The sequence below is a fragment of the Diadema antillarum genome, unplaced genomic scaffold (assembly GCF_040938485.1).
Source record: "Diadema antillarum isolate AM-2024a unplaced genomic scaffold, OU_Dant_1.0 seq00000875_RagTag, whole genome shotgun sequence".
Classification (NCBI taxonomy): domain Eukaryota; kingdom Metazoa; phylum Echinodermata; class Echinoidea; order Diadematoida; family Diadematidae; genus Diadema; species Diadema antillarum.
In genome coordinates, this window is record NW_027271739.1 from 19,870 (window position 1) to 40,825 (window position 20,956).

Below are 20,956 nucleotides of genomic sequence, written 5' to 3' on the forward strand. Positions count from 1 at the left end.
AATAATAATAATTATTATAATCATAATAATAATAATTATTATTATAATTATAATTATAATTATATATATATATATAGTTTATATATATATACATACACATATACATATCATTTTCTGTTCGATGGATCAGTGACCACCAAGAAAGTTTGGTTGACGACCAGGAAAAGACTGTTTGACAGCGGGAAAGACCGCTGACAACCGGGAAAGACCGGTATTATTTCGATGGACAAGCAAACTCAAGAAGGTGTCATACTGGCTGGGACGTCGCCCAGGATAAAAAGGTCCCCGGATTCTTATGTTGATGATCTGGAAACGAACGATGACGACGATTTGAGCCTGCTGGTTTCATCGACAGAAATGATCATATGTGATAGATGTGAACGCCAGTTTAAAGGAGTGAGAGGTCTGAAAATACACAAGAGCAAGACACAGTGCGGTAAGTCTCAAGACCGTTTATTGCCTGTCAATAGTAATTCGGAGCTAGTTGATAGTTTGGATCAACCCCACAATACTCATCAAAAGCTGTTTGAGATTAAGGATCGAAAGGTCTTGCAGAGTCTGGAACGTCGCTCTAACATAAATTGGCCGAAGACGACAAATTCACCGGCTTGGACTGCATTCGATGAAGATGTTACTAGAATAGTAAAATCTTTTATGTATGGCACTATTGAACAAAAGATTGAGAAATACAATACGTATGTCTATGCAGTAGCTGTAGAATATTTTGGAGTGAAAGTTGCAAAAGTTTCTCCACAAATACCTCAAATGAGCAGGAGGAAGCATAGGTTGAAAGGACTTCGTAAGCAACAGAGGATTCTTCGTACTCGATACAAGAAAGCTCCCGACGCAGAGAAGAGTGGAATTAACGAACTTCTAAAGCGAGTGCACGATCAAATCCTAGACCTAAGGAGAAAGGAAAGAGCAGCAAAAAGAAGAAGAGAAAGGAAGCGCACACGAAAGGAGTTCATGCGTAACCCGTATCGCACAGGAAAGAAAGTCCTTAAACCTTCATGCGACTCCAAATCACAGCTTAACTGTAGCAAAGACGACTTAAATACTCATCTGCGTCAAACCTATTCAGGTAATGAAGAGGAGGAGTTTCAGGCATGGCCAGGAAGCGTTCCTGTGGAACCCCCAACCGAGCCCTTCAATGAGGAACCTCCTTCCTTTCATGAACTTCAGGGCATTCTAAAGAAGACAAGGAACGCGTCTGCACCTGGGCAAAATGGAATCCCCTACAAGATGTACAAGAGATGTCCTCGCTTGCTTCGCTTGTTGTGGAGTCTTATGCAGGTAGTATGGCGCACGAAAAAGATTCCAGTAATATGGAGAGTAGCTGAAGGAGTGTACATTCCGAAATCGGGTTCTGCTAACGAGAAGACAATTTCTGACTTTCGTCCAATTTCGCTCCTTAGAAGCAAAACTGTTTTTTGCTATACCTGCAAAACGCATTGAGAAATACATGAGAGCCAACAAATATCTTGACACGACTATCCAGAAAGGTGGAGTTGAAGGTCATCCAGGTGTATGGGAACACATATCTACATTATGGGAGGTCATCAAGGATGCCAAAACGTCTCAAAAGAACCTCTCGGTTATTTGGTTGGACTTAGCGAACGTGTATGGGTCTGTTCCTCATGCAGCAATTAAATTTGCCCTGCAGTGGTACCACATGCCTCCATCGTTAGTCACACTCGTCGGAAACTACTACGCTGGACTTTATGCAAGGTTTTCAGTACGAGATTGGACTTCTGACTGGCAGCAATTTTCTATCGGCATCTTCATGGGATGTACTCTCTCTCCGATCCTCTTTGTTGTCACTTTCAACCTGCTGAACGATTTCCTGAAGCCCACACCCGTCACACACTCACACAATATCGTCTGAAGGAAAAAGACTTCAAAGTTCCTGTACTAAAGGAATATATGGATGATATTACTATCCTCACTGCATCTGTCTCGTCTGCCAAGACGGTGCTAGCAAGGGTTAACGAGTTCATGCAGTGGAGCAAAATGAAGATCAAGCCAATGAAATCCAGGTCCCTTGTTATGGAGAGAGGCAAGGTTGCGGATATTCAGCCCTTCGAAGTAGATGGCCAACTTATACCAGGAGTACAGACTAAACCCGTGAAATTTCTCGGACGTGTCATAGACGGCCGCCTTGACGACAAAGTCGCTCGTGAAGACGTAATCGTGGAGCTGACATCTTTACTGAAGATTGTCGACAAAAGCCATCTAACAGGCATGATGAAATGCTGGATATACCAACACCTCATCGCTCCAAAGATTCAGTGGAAACTGCTAATATATGATGTTCCATTATCCCAGGTGGAACGCATGGAGGTGTGTGTTTCCGTAAAGTTACGGAGATGGTTGGGAGTGAGCAGAATTCTAACCGACATCGCATTGTTCTGTCATCAATCGAAGCTTCATCTGCCGATGGAAGGTTTAGTATCATCTATGAAGAAGACGATAGTCAACGCGACTCAGCAACTTCAACAAAGTTCAGATGAAGTAGTGTCGAGAATTCAACCGAAGGTGAGGTGTGGTCGCAAGTGGAACCCAGATCTAGCCATTGAAAGGGCCGAGGGCGCCCTTCGCATGGAAGACTTGGTACAGGGTCAGTTCGGACGTCAGGGCCTAGGGTCAGGTCAAATCAGAAAACCAGTTTCTAAACTTAAGCCTAATGAGCGCCGTGCAGAGATTGTCAGCTTAGCTGTGAGGGAACATGACGACATCCAGTATGTCCGCGCGGTCCAGATGTCGGTGCAAGGGGCATGGACTTCGTGGGAAAATGTGCGACAGAGAAAGCTTTCATGGAGAAATCTCTTCGACACGAGTCCTAGACTCCTTCAATTTCTACTTGGCGCGACGTATGATACCACACCATCACCCGTTAACCTAAAACGATGGGGTTTAGCGCATGAAGACTCTTGCAACCTGTGCAAAGAGAGAGCCACCACTACACATATTCTCGCGGGATGCCCCACGAGTCTCGGACAGGGAAGATACACTTGGCGACATAATCGAGTTCTGCGCGTTATCGCCGAGGCATGCAGCAATCAAATTGGACAATGCAACACCAAACCTATTCAAGCCAAACGATGTCATGTGAATTTTGTGAAGGAAGGTGAACAAAGCAAGACAAAATCACAGAGGGCCTTTTCTTCGTGCTTAGATGAGGCAAATGATTGGAAAATCTTGGCGGATCTAGACAAGAAACTTGTCTTCCCTCAAATTGTTTTCGTCACCAGCCTACGCCCGGATATCGTGATATGGTCGGAGGAAAAAAGGCAGGTGTTTATCATTGAACTGACTGTACCAGATGAAGCAGGCATGCAAAGAGCTCGCGAGAGAAAACGTGACAAATACGAATATCTCGTTTTGGAGATTCAAAAACGGAGATGGAAGGTAGACCTTTGGACAATAGAGGTCGGCTGCCGTGGATTCTCCAATGGGTCTTTAGCTTACGTCCTACGACGTCTAGGTTGTGGAACGAGGACGACAAGGAGAGTAGAAGGAGAAGCATGCAGCCGTGCTGAGAGGGCCTCATTTCACTTGTGGTTGATGAGAAACGAGACTCAGTGGTCCACGCCTACCTATATGACGTCATAATACCTACTCAGAGACAATAACCATGGTGCCCAACAACGCGAGTACAACTGTGGCAACGCGCGTACAACTCTTGCAACGCGCGCGCATGGTTTCATCACCTACTCGGATCATTTGAAATGCAAGTTAGTTGAAAAATCCGTTCGGCCAGGAGCAAAGGTATTTTGTACGTTTGCTTCAGAAACGGATTTAATTTTACATCTTTTTCGCACCCTGGCCGCTGACGAAGAGTGCGACTACCTGCTTGTACAATTATGACTTGCGAGCTCCTCCGGCAGGAAGGAGTTTCCTGAATTTGCCGTTTTGGTTTTTCATATACATATATATATATATATATATGAATAACAGCAAGATCTACATAGGTGAGACGAAACGGAGACTAGCAGACCGCGCAACCGAACACCTCCGATCAGTAAGGCTCAATACACCGGGACTTCCAGTGGCCCAGCACTTCAACCGGCCCGGGCACACCATTAACCACCTGAAGATCGGTGTAATGACGACCTGTCATAATGGCCCAGACGAAATCCGCAAACTACGAGAAGAGCAACTAATCTATCGCCTCGGCTGCCTTCACCCCAATGGACTGAATGTTTCTTTCCGTTCTTTCTCCGTTAGGGAATAATCCTTCTTTTTTATCTTCGTCTCCTTCTCCCTCTCTCTCTTTCTCTCTCTCTCTCATCTGCAATTTTCTACCTCCTTGCTTTGTGACGTGCTTTCTCTTTGTTCTTTGTGACGTCCTATTTTGTACGCTTCTTGTATTTTCCTTACCTTCCTAGTTTTCTTTGTGACGTCCTACCTTGTGCGCTATTTGTCTATGTGCGCCCTTGTGCGCTTTTTGTGTTTGTGCGCATCTTGTTATGGACGCGCTACCATCACAGTGACGACGCATCTTTTATTTTGATCTGCTTCAAAATAAAGTGTCAAATGTATTGACTTGACAAAACCCTATGGGCGAAAATTCGTCAAATTTACGTCTTCAACGGAGTTTATATTGACCTACTGTTGTGAATATATATATATATATATATATATACATAATATATATGTATATATATATTTATTTATATATATAATCTTTGGTCAGTGTAGCCCATTATGCATCCCCATCATACACCAATAAAGTTGGGGTCTTCCATGGAACCCGCAATAATATTGATCACTGTTGTGCATGATTGATGAGATATCACAGATTATTATCCATACAGAGGATTTTTAGAGCCCAAATACAAGTGTTATTTTGTCGACGAACATCATAACACCTCCGACCCACTTAGAAAGTTTGTTGAACTCGACCAATATTTTTTTTGCCGAGGCGACCAATATTCAAAATATTGGACGGCAAGAGGGGGATTCCCCAAAGTTTTTTTATAAACTGCACCGTGATTGGCTGAGATATATACGAGATGACCTGAAATATGAAGTAAAAGCGTCTGTGATTGGTCAATCACGAATTAATTAAAATATCGTTTTTTCTAAAATTCTGTGTTTATACAAACAAATTTTATATATCAATTAGTTGAAATTGTTTTGCATACAATTTTTCAAAATATCACTTTCATACCAGGAAATTAAATTTAGGTTTGATGAAAACAAAGGCGACGATTGATCAGCTCAGCGCTACTGCTAGATAGCCCGCGCGCGATATACAAATACATGTAGCCGGCCACCGCCGCTTGCATTTGCATGCATGTTACGTTATGTGTATACTAAGTACAGTAGGCCATAGCTGATAGGACTACAGTACGAGTAATTCGATCTTTCACGATCTACGGAAGATGCGGCGTGATTTGTGTCTCAGATCTCGGATACAAGAACATCTAATTCTGGTGTAAATTAGCTAGATCTCGGCCTAACAGTAACATATCTGCTACCATGGATTCGATCACTGTTTTATCAGGGAATGAAGTAGATCTAGATTAACTAACACTGAAGAGTGTACCATACCCCATGTCAGGATCAAGTACAGTAGCTAAGTAAGAGACCATACAGCACTCTGAAACAGAAAGGGTAAGTGAAAATATTCTTTGCTAAAATCCTCTGTAGGATAATAATGATAATATCAGATGTCCTATTTTCGATTAATACAAGGAAATATAGGACTCGCTAAGCAAAATATTGGACTCGTCTTCGACTCGTCCAATATTTGTGCATAGCTCGTCCAATATTTCCTTGTATTAATCTCAAGGCCATCCAATATTATATAAATATTCATTGCTTTTTAAAAATCTCTTTCCTTATGATTTTCTCTCTCTCCCCCTCTCCTCCTTGTCAGATTTTTTTTTGTATTGTTTTGTTTTTCGCACTCTCACTCGTTTACATACGTATTTATACATGTATACTAATTGGATGCAGGTCTATACACGGCAAGCAAAACTTTCACAGCGCGTGCGCGTGCACACACTCACTGATGCACGTGTACGAATCGAATCGTCGCGAGAGCGGAGGTACAACAGTATACAAATGACGCACAGCTAGGTCTGAGTGCGTCAGTCGGAATTGTGTGCATAAGGTAACTATGGAATGCTTAACCCACGAGGCGAAGCCGAGTGGGTTTAGGCTAAATTCCATAGTTACCGCATGCACACTATATTCCGACTGACGCACGAAAAGACATGTGCGTCATTTGATTTATAGAATGGGTAATTTTCTTGTCAAAAACCCAGTTTTCTATCGTGTTACCCGATGACAAAATTACTGGATGCATTTCCTTTTGGCTTTCCGTAAAGGGCATGCATACCCGTACTTACCGTTTTTAACGGTAAGCACTATCTGGGCACCCGTCCCGCTTCATCATGAATATTCATCATCTACATGTATCCGTAATAGGGCCTACCGTTAAAATACATATTTTTTTCATTTCCCGGTAGCGTTTTTACATTTCTCGGCAAAACTGAACATTTTTCCATCTCCCGGCGAGACGTTTTAACATTCCCCGTTGATGCAATTTTTCGAGATTTTTACATTTCCCGGCCATACGTTTTGCACGTATCCAGCGTTCTGCCATTTACTAGTACAGTATCTTACTGCCTGATGAATATTCATGATGAAGCGGGACGGGTGCCCAAATAGTGCTTACCCCAGTTAAAAGGTAAGCACTATCTGGGCACCCGTCCCGCTTCATCATGAATATTCATCATCTACATGTATCCGTAATACCGTTGAAATACATATTTTTTTCATTTCCCGGCAGCGTTTTTACATTTCTCGGCAAAACTAAACATTTTTCCATCTCCCGGCGAGACGTTTTAACATTCCCCGTTGATGCAATTTTTCGAGATTTTTACATTTCCCGGCCATACGTTTTGCACGTATCCAGCGTTCTGCCATTTACTAGTACAGTATCTTACTGCCTGATGAATATTCATGATGAAGCGGGACGGGTGCCCAAATAGTGCTTACCCAGTTAAAAACGGTAAGCACTATTTGGGCACCCGTCCCGCTTCATCATGAATATTCATCAGGCAGTAAGATACTGTACTAGTAAATGGCAGAACGCTGGATACGTGCAAAACGTATGGCCGGGAAATGTAAAAATCTCGAAAAATTGCATCAACGGGGAATGTTAAAACGTCTCGCCGGGAGATGGAAAAATGTTCAGTTTTGCCGAGAAATGTATGGATGCATGGCCAGCCATGCATAAGTTTTTACTGGATGCATGGCCAAGCTGAGTGCGCGAACGCTTGCTTTAGTGCGCGAACCTTTGTTACAAGTACGCGTACTCTTGCTAAGTGCGCGATAACATGTTTACCACTGTGACTCAGCGTGCGGCCAGTAAAAATGAACACATAGCTCTCGACCAATCAGATCGCAGGATTCTCGCTACCCATTCTATAATACCCAGTACTCACAGAACTCTTGATCTCCCTAACCCTAATCCTAACCCTAACCATCAAACTCTAACCCTTACCCTTACCCTAACCCTAACCCCAACCCTAACCCTAACCATAACCATAACCAAAAACCCTAACCCAACGTTTTTCCCATAGGTTTAACACGCGCCATGCCCCAATTCGAAACCGCGTCTAACGGTTGATCACAGTGGCTAGTATTTTCGTCAAGTTTTCTATGTGCTTGTAAATATCTGTAAATAAATTGTATTATAATGTAAATAGCACCAGTCTGCAAGAATCTTCAGTCTATTGAAGGAGGCAGACTTAATCAGAAGAAGAAGAAGAATCTGTGCCGTCTTAAAAAAAAACGCCAACGGTAACAAACAACCCAAGTGGAGTAAACATAGACGCATCACGAGCGGTTTCATCGAATTTAATTGCGAAAAAACACAGGCTTGAGTTCGAGTACGAGTGTAAATACAAAATACGCCGCCGCCCTAACGCTCTGCAATGTGATCAGCACCTCGTAAGTTTGAAATTTACAAGTCTGAGAGTGCATCTATCTGTTTTATGATTGTTTTTTTGTTTGTTTTTTTAGTCTTTAAGAAGTAAGAAGTTCACAAGCGCTTGACCCTAAACTTAGCGGGGATACAGACGAGCTTACTGCTGTAGACCCTTGGCCTAGGGCCTAAACCTTACGTTGTTCAGCACTCAGTGTGGAATGCTAAGTTCAGTCCCACACGTTTATTATTCCGTTTGTAACATTTGGTTTGTCCTCTATCATGTCTATCTGTACCTGTATCTGTAACAAGTTGTAACGGATAGGTTTAGTCAGCCAAATGTCCAAGATACATCCACGCTAACTCTCAACTAACTATACACAGCCCAGTCCGGCCGCTGTATGGCTTCGCACAGCATCTAGTCGCATGGTCGGGCTATTCAACTCTCAAACAACAAAGAGTCACTCCCAAGTTGTTAAAAATTCAAGATTAACGTTAATGATATTAATAATACGATGATATCTGGAGTGTTGTTAGCGTTTGTGAAACTAGGTGTTACCTGTCACGTCAAAAGCAGTCACAAGTTGCTGGCACCACAACCGAGAAAAATAATTTTTTGAGTTGAGGTAGGCAGGATCCTAGGCCTACCGATAAAAATTTGAAATCTTGATTTTTTTTGCTGATTGGAAACTCCTCTACTCTAGCCTAACTAGATCTAGAGTAACAGTAACATGTTAGTAAGTTAGATCTAACTTGTTAGGCTAGCTAGTTCTGGGATTGACCGAAAGATCGGTCTGTATCTGTCCGTCGGGGAATGTTCCGCGGAGACTGCGTCTGGCTTCACGGATCGACAGCGTTAATGGCAAAATATAAAAGAGGCCTCCGGACTGACGGATCTTTCTGTCTAGTTCTGGGATAACTGCGAAACACAGCCCGAACGCAAAGCGTTCCACAGTGGGGTTAACTGTGTACAGGGAGCACCTGGCCCAGGGTTAGTTCAGGGATGACCAGGACGACCAGATGCGTCCCGGCAAATCGTGAAATCGGCCGCACTGTTGTGTGCGCGCACCCGTGCGTTAGCAAGCAAGGTTAGGTTAGGGTTAGGGTTTAGGGTTAGGTAGGGTTGTATTTATGAATACTGTATACGCCAATATTTTCGTGTACAGATATTTTCGCGAATCACGGTATCAGTGGCATTTTCGCGTGTTAAATTCGCGAGTGATACTAGTAGTGGTATTGTAGGGTCTACTGCCAAGCCCGAGAAACACGTTCAAACACTTGCCAATGTACTCGAAGACACAATTAGGTAAACTTGACATTAATTTCATCTCTTTTTCCGGCATGTCAATCAGTGTGTCCCAAACCTGTCGCAACCTGGGTGTAATGCTAGATTGTAATATGAGTTTTTATGACTATGTCTCATCAAGTTTCTAGCATTTGTAGATCTGTAAGATACCAACTTCGTAATATCGGCTTCATTAGAAAATATTTGAACCGCTCTTCTACCGAAAAATTAGTCCATGCCTTGATATCCTCTAGGCTCGATTTTGGAAACTCTGTCTTATTTAACTTACCACAAACTCAGCTCTCCATGCTACAGAGGCTTCAAAATGCGGCAGCACGCATCATCACACTATCCAAGAAGCACACTCACATCACCCCTATTTTGAGATCACTTCATTGGTTACCAGTCAAAGATCGCATTATTTTTAAGATTTTACTTTTGACTTTTCATTGCATTCAGGGCGCTGCTCCTCAGTATAACATTGACTTACTCCATAATTACATCCCTGCTAGATCTTTACGCTCATCCAACTCCGGTTCTCTGATATTTCCAAGATTCACTACAATATGGGGCACACGTGCCTTTGGCCATGCTGCTCCCACCTTATGGAATAACTTACCTTCAGCCGTTAAAAATTGTTCTTCATCAGACTCCTTTAAAAGCAGTCTAAAAACTCACTTGTTTAAAGCCTCAATTTGATTACTCATTACATGTACTTGATATTTGTATGTCTTTTACTTCGTCACTTTCTCTACCTTCCGCGCCTAGAGCACTCTGCAGAGTGGATTTGGCGCTATATAAATCATATCAATTATTATTATTATTATTACTCGTAACGTTTTTCCATTTGCATTGTGACTTCAATGAAAATAGAAAAGACACAGTAGAAGATTTATAAAACGAAACAATTACGGCATTCACAAGTACTCAGTACCTACCAAATGTTGCAACATAGATAGACGACAAAGTTTCAGAGCTGCGCTAGCGCTAGCGACAGTTGTACATGGATCCTATTATACACGGCCCTGTGCTGTCGCTGTACACAAGTTTTGTGCTAGCTGTGCACGGGGCGTTTGGTCGGGCTAACATGCATCCTATAACTATACACGGCGGCCCTGCGCACACGGCGTCTGGTCGGGCTACATGCATCCCTAGGCCTCATAGATCGCTGTACCCAACCACGTCGGGCCGGTGTTCGTTCGCGTAGGGTATAGCACAGAGATTGCACATTTTAATGCATGTTTAGCAATATTGCCCTTCTACGATCGGCCGCACCGTAGTACCATACGTACTGGCCGGTTGTAAACAGCCGCGTTCTGGTCCGGCCAGCGTTGGATGCATTTTGTCATCAATTTGTACATAAGGTATGACAGGGTAATATTTTTGCGCGTCTTTGATTTCACGATCAGCCTGAAGCTCGCGAAAATAAAACCCTCGCGAAAATAACGGCGTATATGCACCAATGCTTTGGTCGATGTGATTGATATTCAAGAATTGACATCTTACCAAAGTTGTGCATGATAAAATGTCTTTGTATCCAAATACAGATTGCTTCCTGTATTTTGAATGCCAATGTTTATGCAATGTTTTGACTCCTTGCCTCAGTATGTGATTGTTCGCCCTTTAGCAAACATTTCTGCCCACTATTATGATTTGATTAGGGTTGAATTATTCTAAGAACAAAGATGTTTTCCTAAGTGTGTTTTTTTTTTCATAAAACTGAATGACTACGATTAAAATTTGTTTCTCCCACTCTGGGAAAAAAAAATATGTAACTATTATTAATACTGAAAGAGAATGTTCATGTAGCAAGGTCAGTACAATGTAGGTGTGAGTACAAAATCAGTTTGCTAAAACTAATACACACCAGCCAAATGAAAATTGTGCATAAGTTGAGTCAGGTTTGCACAGATCCTCTGATATTGGAAGTTAATTGCAATGTTATCATAATTTTTAATGCCAAACCTGTTTTATTCTCTCCAAGATTTTCAGGTACACATTGCCTCCAATACAGAATCCAACAGTTTTCACTCATGAATGGGTAAACTATAATTTTGCCTTTATTTTATATATTGGCATTTTTCAAAACTTTTACACCCTTTCAAGGATATTTGGACCATGGAATGTTCCAGGAAATTTATTAAAACTAGAAAATTTGACTGATTATCATTTTGAGCTATCTTACATGAAAGGAGGTAGTGTCCCACCATGTTGTAACCTAATGATAGCAATGAAAACTTCAGGAAATTTTATGAAGATTAAATTTTCTAGTGCTAAAGTAATGTATAATATTTCATGAACAACGTGATTGCTATGTGATCTAAGTATATTAAAGCTTCTTAAGAAGAAGAAGAAGAAGAAAAGAAAAACATGTTTACTGATAAACAATATGATCTGTTTAATAGTAATGTCTCATGTGTGTAAATGAGTTTGTATGTGTGCGTGTGAGTGTATATAATATGTCAGCGTTTTTATGCACCTGTGTATGTGTAATGCACTGATCAATACATGTATTATATCATTGTGTGTGTTCATGTTTATGATAATCTTTTTTATGATGCTGATGTGATAAATGGCCAAGGCATGTAGAATAATATTTTAATACACTTGGGTATGTTGAATCTTCATAACTATGTGTGTGCGTATGTGTGTGTGCATGTGAGTGTGTGTGTGTGTGTGTGTGTGTAGGCCCTACAATAAGATTCTCCCACATGCACGCGGACACACACACAAACAAATGCACTGAATTTTTTTTCTTTTTTTTTGCCTTGAATGATTAGTCATTTGATTAATAACATGTCTTTGAACAGAATATAAAGGCATTTGCCTTGACCTCTGACGGTCAGTCAGTGCTCTCTCTCATATGGTCTTGAACCACTTTGCTCTTGTCCTCCTTTGCATAGCCAGCATCAGGAAAAGCTGAAACATGAGATATAATGCAACTATTAAACCAAAACTTCACTTTTTTTTTTCGAAGTATATGGCTAAAAGCAGTGCTTTACAAATGTGTATGTATTTCAGCTTAGAAACACTATGGGAACTATACTGCGGCTAGCAGCCCCATACGCATAACTGCGGCCAGCAGCCCCATACGCATAGCGTCATGGGGCTGTGAACTGTAGCATAGAGGATCATGATGGATGTTTTATCGCGGACAAATATCAACTTAAAATCGGGAAAAAATCTTCAATTTGAAGACTTATTAATAAATTTGAAGTATTGATAACAGAGTTCGTGCAAGGTTTGCTTCTGCAAATAGTTCCTTTCTGTTCAAATTGATGACTAAATGTGACTCGGTCGAGAGGAAACTGGGAGAGCTACACTGAATTGACGGCCAGCGCATGCACACACAGACATCTAATATCCAGTCAATGGATTCGAAATTTGTGCGCAGTGATGTGTGCGCCTGCGCTGACCGTCAATTCAGCGTAGCTCTCCCAGATTCCTCTCGACCTAGTCATATTAAGTCATCAAATCGAACAGAAAATGACTATTTGTAGAACCAAACCTTGCACGAACCCTGTTGTCAATACTTCAACCTTACTTGTAAGTCTTCAAATTGAAGAATTTTTGTTCGATTTAAGGTTGACGTTTGTCCGCGATACTACCCTGTCATGATCCTAAATGCTACAATCCGCAGCCCCATTACGATATGTGTATTGGGCTGCTGGTCGCAGTTTATAAAATATGGATTTTCGCGAAAACTACAGGATATTTCGAGGAGAACTTTTTACAGTATATTTAGGATGTACAAAACATCACATTTCCGCATTCTTAAAGTAGTGCCAGTGTTGCTGGAACGAAATCCATTTTCTAAGCCTCTTTTTCAGCTTCACCCCATGGCCTAATATTTTGCACAATTATTTATTTTCTCTCCAAAGATCATGAAAGGTGCAGGATCCACAGTCTGTTGATGAATGGCTGAAACTGCCAAATAAGTATCAAGAAAGTAACCCTGCACGCACTGGAGTTGAACCATGGCTGGAGGAATAACCATTGAGCAGCAGCTCCAGGATATGCTGTCAGAAGTCCTGGTAAGTGAAATAGCAAAAGCTTCAAAGGCACATTGAGAGATCAATTTCTGCTTCTGACATCATACAGTAAAGTGTGGCAAAATGGAACTGAACAATTCCATTGTATCTTCCAGTAATTATAATGACAGTAATACAGTACTCTCTGCTTAGTCAGGTAGTGTCCAGCAGAGCATTTTTTAACCCAATTAAGTGGAGTAACCAATTAACCGGAAAGCTTGTTAATTTATTCAAAACGCATATCACTGTACCACATATTTGTCACACATCCCTTTGCATCAGACACACGGCACGGTACATCATTTACAGCTCATCTAAAGTCACACAGTAGCCGTAGTTAAGTATCTGCAGCATAATTTTTCAAACAATCTGGTTGCAGTCCTGAGTCCTCATCAATAGTCAAGGCGCAGGGACCCAGAAAAAAATGACTTCGTTTAACCCACCCCGCAGAAAAGGTTTGACTGCATGGGGTGGTCGGCTTGACCCTCTGGAACACCCCTAGGTACAACTGTAGTATGTGATTCCAAATTGTGGTATCAATAAAATTTTACAGGCCACTTTAGTTGCGACAAGACCTTATTCTTCGAGAAAGAGTCTGCGCACGCTAAGACTAGTACACATACCACTAGCGCTGCTACAGGCACAATGCCAGTGGTGCTTGTAGTAGTCTTAGCGCATACAGACTTTTTAGGCGACAAACAAGGGTTTTTGCCTGCGAACTAACTTTTCACGCCAAGCTGGGGTCGGTGTAGTGTAGTTTCTAGACGTTTTTAAAGCAAGCCGAGTGAGAGCCCATACCCAGTGATTGCGATGCTAGAACCGTTTTTTGTCGCAATCACTGGGTATGCGCCCTCACTCGGCTTAGCGCAATACAGCGGGCTTCTGCACAATACACAAGCTGCAACTCAGAGAAATAAAGACGAAATAAAAACGGCTAGAAAATAAGACTAGGGTCGGTGACGCTTGTCGCTATTGGGGCACTTTAAATGACAAACTTATCACAGTTTTTGCATTTATTTCATGAAGAATTCATCAAAACTGCATAAAACTATAAATGTACACGTTGCTAGAGATGTCACCAATACAGTGGGATTCATTGTAAGTTATAATATTGTGCATGGTTACCATGGTAACCGGATGCCTACAGGTGATTGGTAACCCCCTAAAATATCTGGAATTTAGACAGGTTTGTTTCTTTTGCCTTGCGTGCACATCACCCATTGTAGATCGGATTTTAAAGTACCTACCTCAACACTGTAAGATTAGCCTGGATAAAGGGGAAAAGACGCCCGAGAGTTTTCCCTCATTCTCTCTTAAGCATTTATTCATTACTGCACGTTTTGATACAAAATTGATATACATATCATGATTTTTCATTTTATTCGATATATAGTTTTTTTTTACAAAAGCTAACGAACACCAAAGTATGCTTAATTCTTTGTTGGATAATCCAGCGCACGTGTACATTCCTTCTTTAGAAAGGAATTTATCTGCATTCTTGAATAAACTTCCTTTACGAACATGAACAGTTATTGCTTTCCTCTGCTCTTTTCCAGGATTGTTTTGAATAACCATCGCTCTGTAAATACTCAAAAGAGCTAACATTAGAATATAATTGGCTTTGCTCTCTATATTCACCTATATCTTTAAGGGAATTTGTGTCCATACATTACTAAAAATTACATTTGCCTATATACTTTGAAGTCAAATTTGTGTTGAAAGTACGACGGATGCAACTTTTTCATGCATTTTACTATTTGAAAATGATATCTTTCTTTCAATGGCCGTTTATTATGCCTTTGTTTACAAATTTTGCTGTAACTTGAGAATGCTTCAATATATTCTTCACATAAGTGGTACACAATGCAGAAGGAAGGACATGCTTATTGAGCTTTTTGAAATTATGGGCTTTAGTTTTTGAGTTATTGACAGCTGAACCCTGATTGGATAATACTGGTTGCCTTGGCAACAAAAGAAAACTTTTTTTCTTTACAATCAATAAAAAGTGGTTTTTTTTTATTGCATCTATAAAATAAAAAAAAAATTCAAAGTTTGCAGCAGTAGGAGGCATTTGGGGGTTACCAATCACCTGTAGGCATCCAGTTACCATGGTAACCATGTACAATATCATAACTTACAATGAATCCCACTGTATTGCTGACATCTTTAGCAACGTGTACATATATAGTTTTATGCAGTTTTGATGAATTCTTCATGAAATAAATGCAAAAACTGTGATAAGTGTGTCATTTTCAGTGCCCCAATAGCGACAAGCGTCACCGACCCTGGTCTTAATTTCTAGTCGTTTTTATTTCGTCATTATTTATCTGAGTTGCAGCTTGTGTATTGTGCAGAAGCCTGCAGTATTGCGCTAAGCCGAGTGAGGGCGCATACCCAGTGATTGCGATTCGGGCGTCGCAATCACTGGGTATGCGCTCTCACTCGGCTTGCTTCAACTCGGAGAAATAAAGTTGAAATAAAAACGGCTAGAAACTAAACTACACCGACTCCAGCTTGGCGTGAAAAGTTAGTTTGCAGGCAAAACCCTTGTTTGTCGAAGAAAAAGTATGTGTGCGCTAAGACTACTACACGCAGCAGTGGCACTGGCGCCTGTAGCAGTGCTAGAGGTGCATGTAATAGTCTTGGCCTGTGCAGACCCTTTTACGTTCATTCCAACAAATAATGATGAAAAGTGGCCAGTAAAATTCTACTGACACCACAATTTGGAACCACATACTACCTGGGGATGTTCATGGAGGTCCCATCTACCACCCTGTCTGGTCAAACCTTTTCTGCGGGGTGGGTTGAACGAACTCCTTAATTAAGCCTCTTACAGGAATTAGCGCCTTGACTACAATTTGAAACTAGATTCCTTTGTACGTATGCAGCCAAATGCTGCATGACGAGTCATGACGAGTCCTGCTACGTCCCCATGTTTTTTTTTTTAATTAACAGCGTGAAGAAAGGTTAGAGTCTTGATGGAGTTTTATTCTTCATTTTTCTTGAGAGCTCACCAAAGCTTATAGGCATATGTACAGTGATTAGCGTGTCACTGTGTGTGTGTGTGTTAGTGTGTGTGTGTGTGGGGGGGGGGGGTGTGTAGTGCTGGTGCAAGGGTTCATACATGGCATGCAAAATGTGTCTACTTGTACCAGTGATATTGCAAATCGGTCGACACTGCACATTTAACATGTTAAAACGTCAACCTAAGCTCTCTACCGACTTTCAGCACCCCAGAGTCTATTCATGATTTATATTTTCACAAATTTTAAAGACTTCCTGCAGAAAACCATGGAAATAAATGGGGTTAATCTGGAAAATTTCTACCCATTTATCCGGAATGCCTACCACATTATCCGGTAAATATAACACACGTTGGGAGCTGTTTTTCACTTTGTAAGTCAGTTAAAGGGGCATTCCGGACGATTTTCATAATTTCACATCATGTAGTACATAAATCAACAGCTCCATGTGTATAGATTCGTAGAATTTATTGTGGTTCTTGAACAGAGAAGCCAATAAATTGAAAATCTTAAACAAATTACACTGAACAGTGATGATGACATCAGAGCCTCATATATCTAAGAAATGTAGCAGTGTAATTCCATTACAATACCGCTTGCTCAACAAGTTCACCTGTGAAAAATCCATGCATACCTTCTTCTTTTGTTCTGCTTCCTTGAGCCCCAACTCATGCATTCTTATGGTGAGGCTGTCATGTCATCATCCTTGTTCATTGCAATTTGTTATAAATTTTGAAAACATTCTCATTACTTATCCCAATCACTATAAATTCTGAAACTCCGTACTCAGTTGGACTAATTTATAGTTGTTCAAATGTAAAAGTGTGAAAATCATCCGGAGGTCCCCTTTAAGTGGAGCACCTGATTAGGCAGTATCTGATTAAAGCGGAGAGTACTGTATTACAGGTGCTGTATTACAGGTGCATGTGATGTAACAGGAGCTGATCACATAAAGCATGTACGGGTACATGGAATGTAAAGGGGGTATCTCACCGGGCTTGAAACTAGTTCGCGACTAGTTCGCGACTCCAGATTTTGCTAGTTGCCGAGAGGTCTCCGCGACATCTCCGAGACGTCTCCTGAAAATTACAGAGTCTCCGATTAGTCGCAAGAAATTTAAACATGTTCGATTTTTCGCGAAGTCTCCGCTACGTCTCCACGACGTCTCCATCAGTTGCGGAAACGTTGCGGAGACCAATCATATCCGCGACTGCTGAGATGTCTCCGCGACGTCTCCGCGATGTCTCAGAGACGTCTCAGAGATGTCGCCGAGACCTGCTTGAGACTAGAAAAACTGGTGAGAGGTCGCGGAGACATCTCCGCGACTCTATTTGACACTGTTTGACCTACTTTAGAAACCATGTGACCATCTGCATGCTGACATCCTGCCTAGATCAAGTCAGGTGATCCTGCAACGGCTCCCTCATATTTGAAATTTTTTGACACCTGCCATAACTCGTCTCAGAGACGTCTCCTTGGTGAGACAGGAAGACATTTTTATGTCGGAGACGTCTCCACGACTGCTGCGACTGATAAGTTGGAGACGTCACGGAGATGTCTCCGTTGGTGAGATACTAGCTTAAAGATAAATGTTTGAAAGCTGGGTTTCTTGTTTTTTTCATGAATACTGTGTATATATTGTACATGATTTTTTCATGATTATATGTATCTTAATGTATAATTAAGATTCCTCTGTAATTACAGATTACCAAATTTGCTCAAGTGTGTAAACCTTCTCCATGATTTGAATGTACCACCAACCTGGCTAGTGGGGGAATGTTAGATGCCATTTTCATGACAATCAGACAAGGAAATTCACTACAAGTGCATAGGAAGGAAATAAAGTGCTTGGTCTCTGCATCTTTTAAAGCAAGGACTTAGAAATTTGCATGGGTAAAAGCCAAAACTAAGATATCCATAAAACTTGATGTTCCCTTGCGATCTTTCTCCGTAGCCAGTGTTACTGTCAAGTAGCACAATTTTTAACCATTCGAATGTGATGTTGCCAGTGGAGATATTATACACATTCAAGGGTGTGTACAGTTCTGGTCGAGGTGAAGATTTAGCTTTTAAGGTTTTGCGAGATATTCAAAAACTACTCTATGAGATGTCAAAGAGCATGCAGTTCTAAGGGGTATCAAAAGTTTATTCGGGGTGAAAATCAGTTTTGAAATGGCTGAGATATCCAAAAACAAGGTGAAACAAAGATATCCTAATAAAGTTGTGGCATGTCGCCTTTTATTATTAGCACTTTTTTGGATATGTTATCTCAGCCATTTGAAAACCAATTTTCATCAAATAAACGTTGAATCCTTCTTAAAATTACATGCTCTTTCATATTTCATAAGAGGCTTTTCATTATCTCACTTAGGAATGTTCAAAACATGAATCCCTACCTCAACCAGTACTGTACAGTCCCTTGAAGCCACAAAGACAAACCTGTGTATTGAATTTAATTACAAATCAACCTTTAATAGCTAACTGTGAAAAAAGGAATGTTTGCATGCAATTTAATTTCGCAAAATTCGCGAGAGCCAAGATTCGCAAGATTGAAATGCATGCGAAAGTTCTTGTCTACGCTATATGCATTGAATGTTAGAAGCAACTCAAGAAGATTTCATGCTGCGAAAAAGGTCGTCGGTCCCAATTCACGAAAATAATGTGTTTGACAGTATTTTACTCTCATTCTTCGATTCAAATGCTAATGTCCAGCCTAGTGAGAAAGTACAGGTATTCTTTCCTATTTGGTGTAATGTAAATGATACCATACAGCTGCTGTCTGCATGGTCTATTAAACTGGTAGGCATTTGTGTTTATTTTGATACTAGTTATTATGGCTGAAAGCGAGTGTGCTTTGTAGTGCTAAGGAACCTTTCTAGCAGAGAATGAAATGTGGCTTACCATTCTAAGCTATGAAAATCTAGATTAAAGAATGCAATTTGATATACTACCTGATATGCTTCAACAACAAACATTGTCAATTTGTTGTTGTTGAAGGTCCTTGTTGGGATCTTCAACTGTTGACATATTATGTAGACTGCTTTTTTGTGTACAAATTCTGCTGTAAATGCAAATTAATCATCCCCAATATTGAGGGTCCTTCCCATTAAAAACGTACAAGTAAAAAACCACAAAATTTGTTAAATTATCTTTCAAGGTTGTTCGTGTTGTTCATAGTACCAGGTAATGTTTTCATTTTCCTTCCTTATTTCTTGGTAGAGAACAACTGCTATTGAAGAAGCATTTGCTGGGTAAGTTTACCAATTATCTAAGTATTTTATCCTCTTCCTGCCTTTAATGCCACATTGGCAGACAGATGTGACTCCATGAAACGTATGTGAAGAGTTGAGACTTGTCCATTTCTGAAATCATGACTCTTTTTCCGATACTTACACATACAATTACTTTCAGTTGAGAAGAAGTGTTTCATTATTGTATAGTCTGTACTGCAGCTCAAGATTGAATCATGAAAGGTGCCCTATCTCTCCCAATCTCTTTCTTAGGTAGATTTTGTGAGCCATGTATAGCTTCTTGTAAATAGTACACATTTGTTGTGAGTTTTTGTTTTCTTATTTCAGGTTTGTTGTAAGCACTAATGAGGCTGAGAGGAACAAGATCTTGGTTTGTTATGATAACTTCCTGCGATTCTGGTCCAATGTACCTGCGGTAAGTTTTTTTCTAATATAAAGAAATAGATCAGAGAAATTGAGAGGATATTAAATATGTATGATATGTAAATATATGTCTATGTAAACAGGGGTCGACATTCGCGTTTACCTGGTGGCCCAGAGCCACTTAAAATTGATGTTGGCCACTAAATTTCAAAAAGGTTATCTTTTGGTGGCCCAGTCGAACAACTACAATGTAAGGTTCAAAATGGATTGTTACATTTGCTTGTGTTTAGGGCCACAGCATACCCTTTTTTGGCCACCAAAATTTCAGATTTTAAGATTTTAGTAGCCGAAATGTGCAACCAGATAAAAAAAAAGCGTCGAGTCCTCTTGTGTGTACTGTGTTTATATATTTCATGCGAGACAATTATTTTGTGCCTATTTCCTCTCACATGATTTAATGTCAATGTCTCAGTCACACCTTCACATATTGCCGCGCATTGCTGCGCTTTGAGGGGTAAATCAATACACAGCCATACCCAGCAATATGCGGCAATTTTGAAGGTTGCAGTCACACTATTGCATATTTAGCTTGTAAGTAATTTGTATGCCGCCTGTACGAAGACTGCATACAGTTGCCCACAATTGCCTATTACCTTGCTACAGCACACTGCTGCTCATAGCAGTACCAAAGATTACAGTAATACATAAGTTGTTCGCATGGGTTGGTCTCACTGCGTCTCACTGCATGTTCCTGAGTTGGTGCTTCCTTCCCAGGAGTGAAAGCTTCGACTTTTTAATTTTACAAAATTGACTCACATAAATGTTATGTGTCACAATTTCATAAACTGCCTAGGCCTAACAATGTCCCTGTGTTCTTCTTGCATTTTGTGTTATTAAATGTTTCGGTGGTGATAAATCACAATGACTCATTATTTTATGTGTATTTTTTATATTGTTTGAGTTTCATCTGCGGTTGTCTCAATTTTACCTACACTCCTTTCCCAAGGAGTTTGGTTTGTGTACAGAGCAGAGATTATTCATAGGGTCCCTGAGGAAGTGGT

At 40.7% G+C, this 20,956-nt stretch overlaps 2 protein-coding genes across 2 annotated transcripts in view; both read left to right on the forward strand.

Annotated features, from left to right (window-relative positions):
* Nucleotides 1-222: 222 nt before the first annotated feature.
* Nucleotides 223-3,612, forward strand: LOC139740698 (uncharacterized). The gene is made up of 3 exons (XM_071651266.1): nt 223-436; nt 1,082-1,293; nt 1,969-3,612. Exons 1-3 carry the CDS (start codon nt 223-225, stop codon nt 3,610-3,612), a joined length of 2,070 nt encoding a protein of 689 aa, XP_071507367.1.
* A 4,296-nt stretch (nt 3,613-7,908) lies between these two features.
* The window catches only part of LOC139740695 (mediator of RNA polymerase II transcription subunit 23-like), a 122,473-nt gene continuing 109,425 nt past the window's right edge, over nt 7,909-20,956 (forward strand). The window contains exons 1-4 of the mRNA XM_071651265.1: nt 7,909-7,968; nt 13,109-13,261; nt 19,501-19,532; nt 19,860-19,947. Coding sequence (XP_071507366.1) covers nt 13,205-13,261; nt 19,501-19,532; nt 19,860-19,947 — 177 coding nt within the window. The 5' untranslated portion in view covers nt 7,909-7,968; nt 13,109-13,204. The remainder of the gene's footprint in view (nt 7,969-13,108; nt 13,262-19,500; nt 19,533-19,859; nt 19,948-20,956) is intronic.

Excerpts from the sequence above, each read along its gene's own strand:
- LOC139740698 (XM_071651266.1), top strand. The coding sequence starts at position 223 with ATGGACAAGCAAACTCAAGAAGGTGTCATACTGGCTGGGACGTCGCCC. Across the intron at positions 437-1,081 it reads CAAGAGCAAGACACAGTGCG|GTAATGAAGAGGAGGAGTTT; the intron begins GTAAGTCTCAAG and ends AAACCTATTCAG. Across the intron at positions 1,294-1,968 it reads TGTTGTGGAGTCTTATGCAG|ACGGTGCTAGCAAGGGTTAA; the intron begins GTAGTATGGCGC and ends TCGTCTGCCAAG.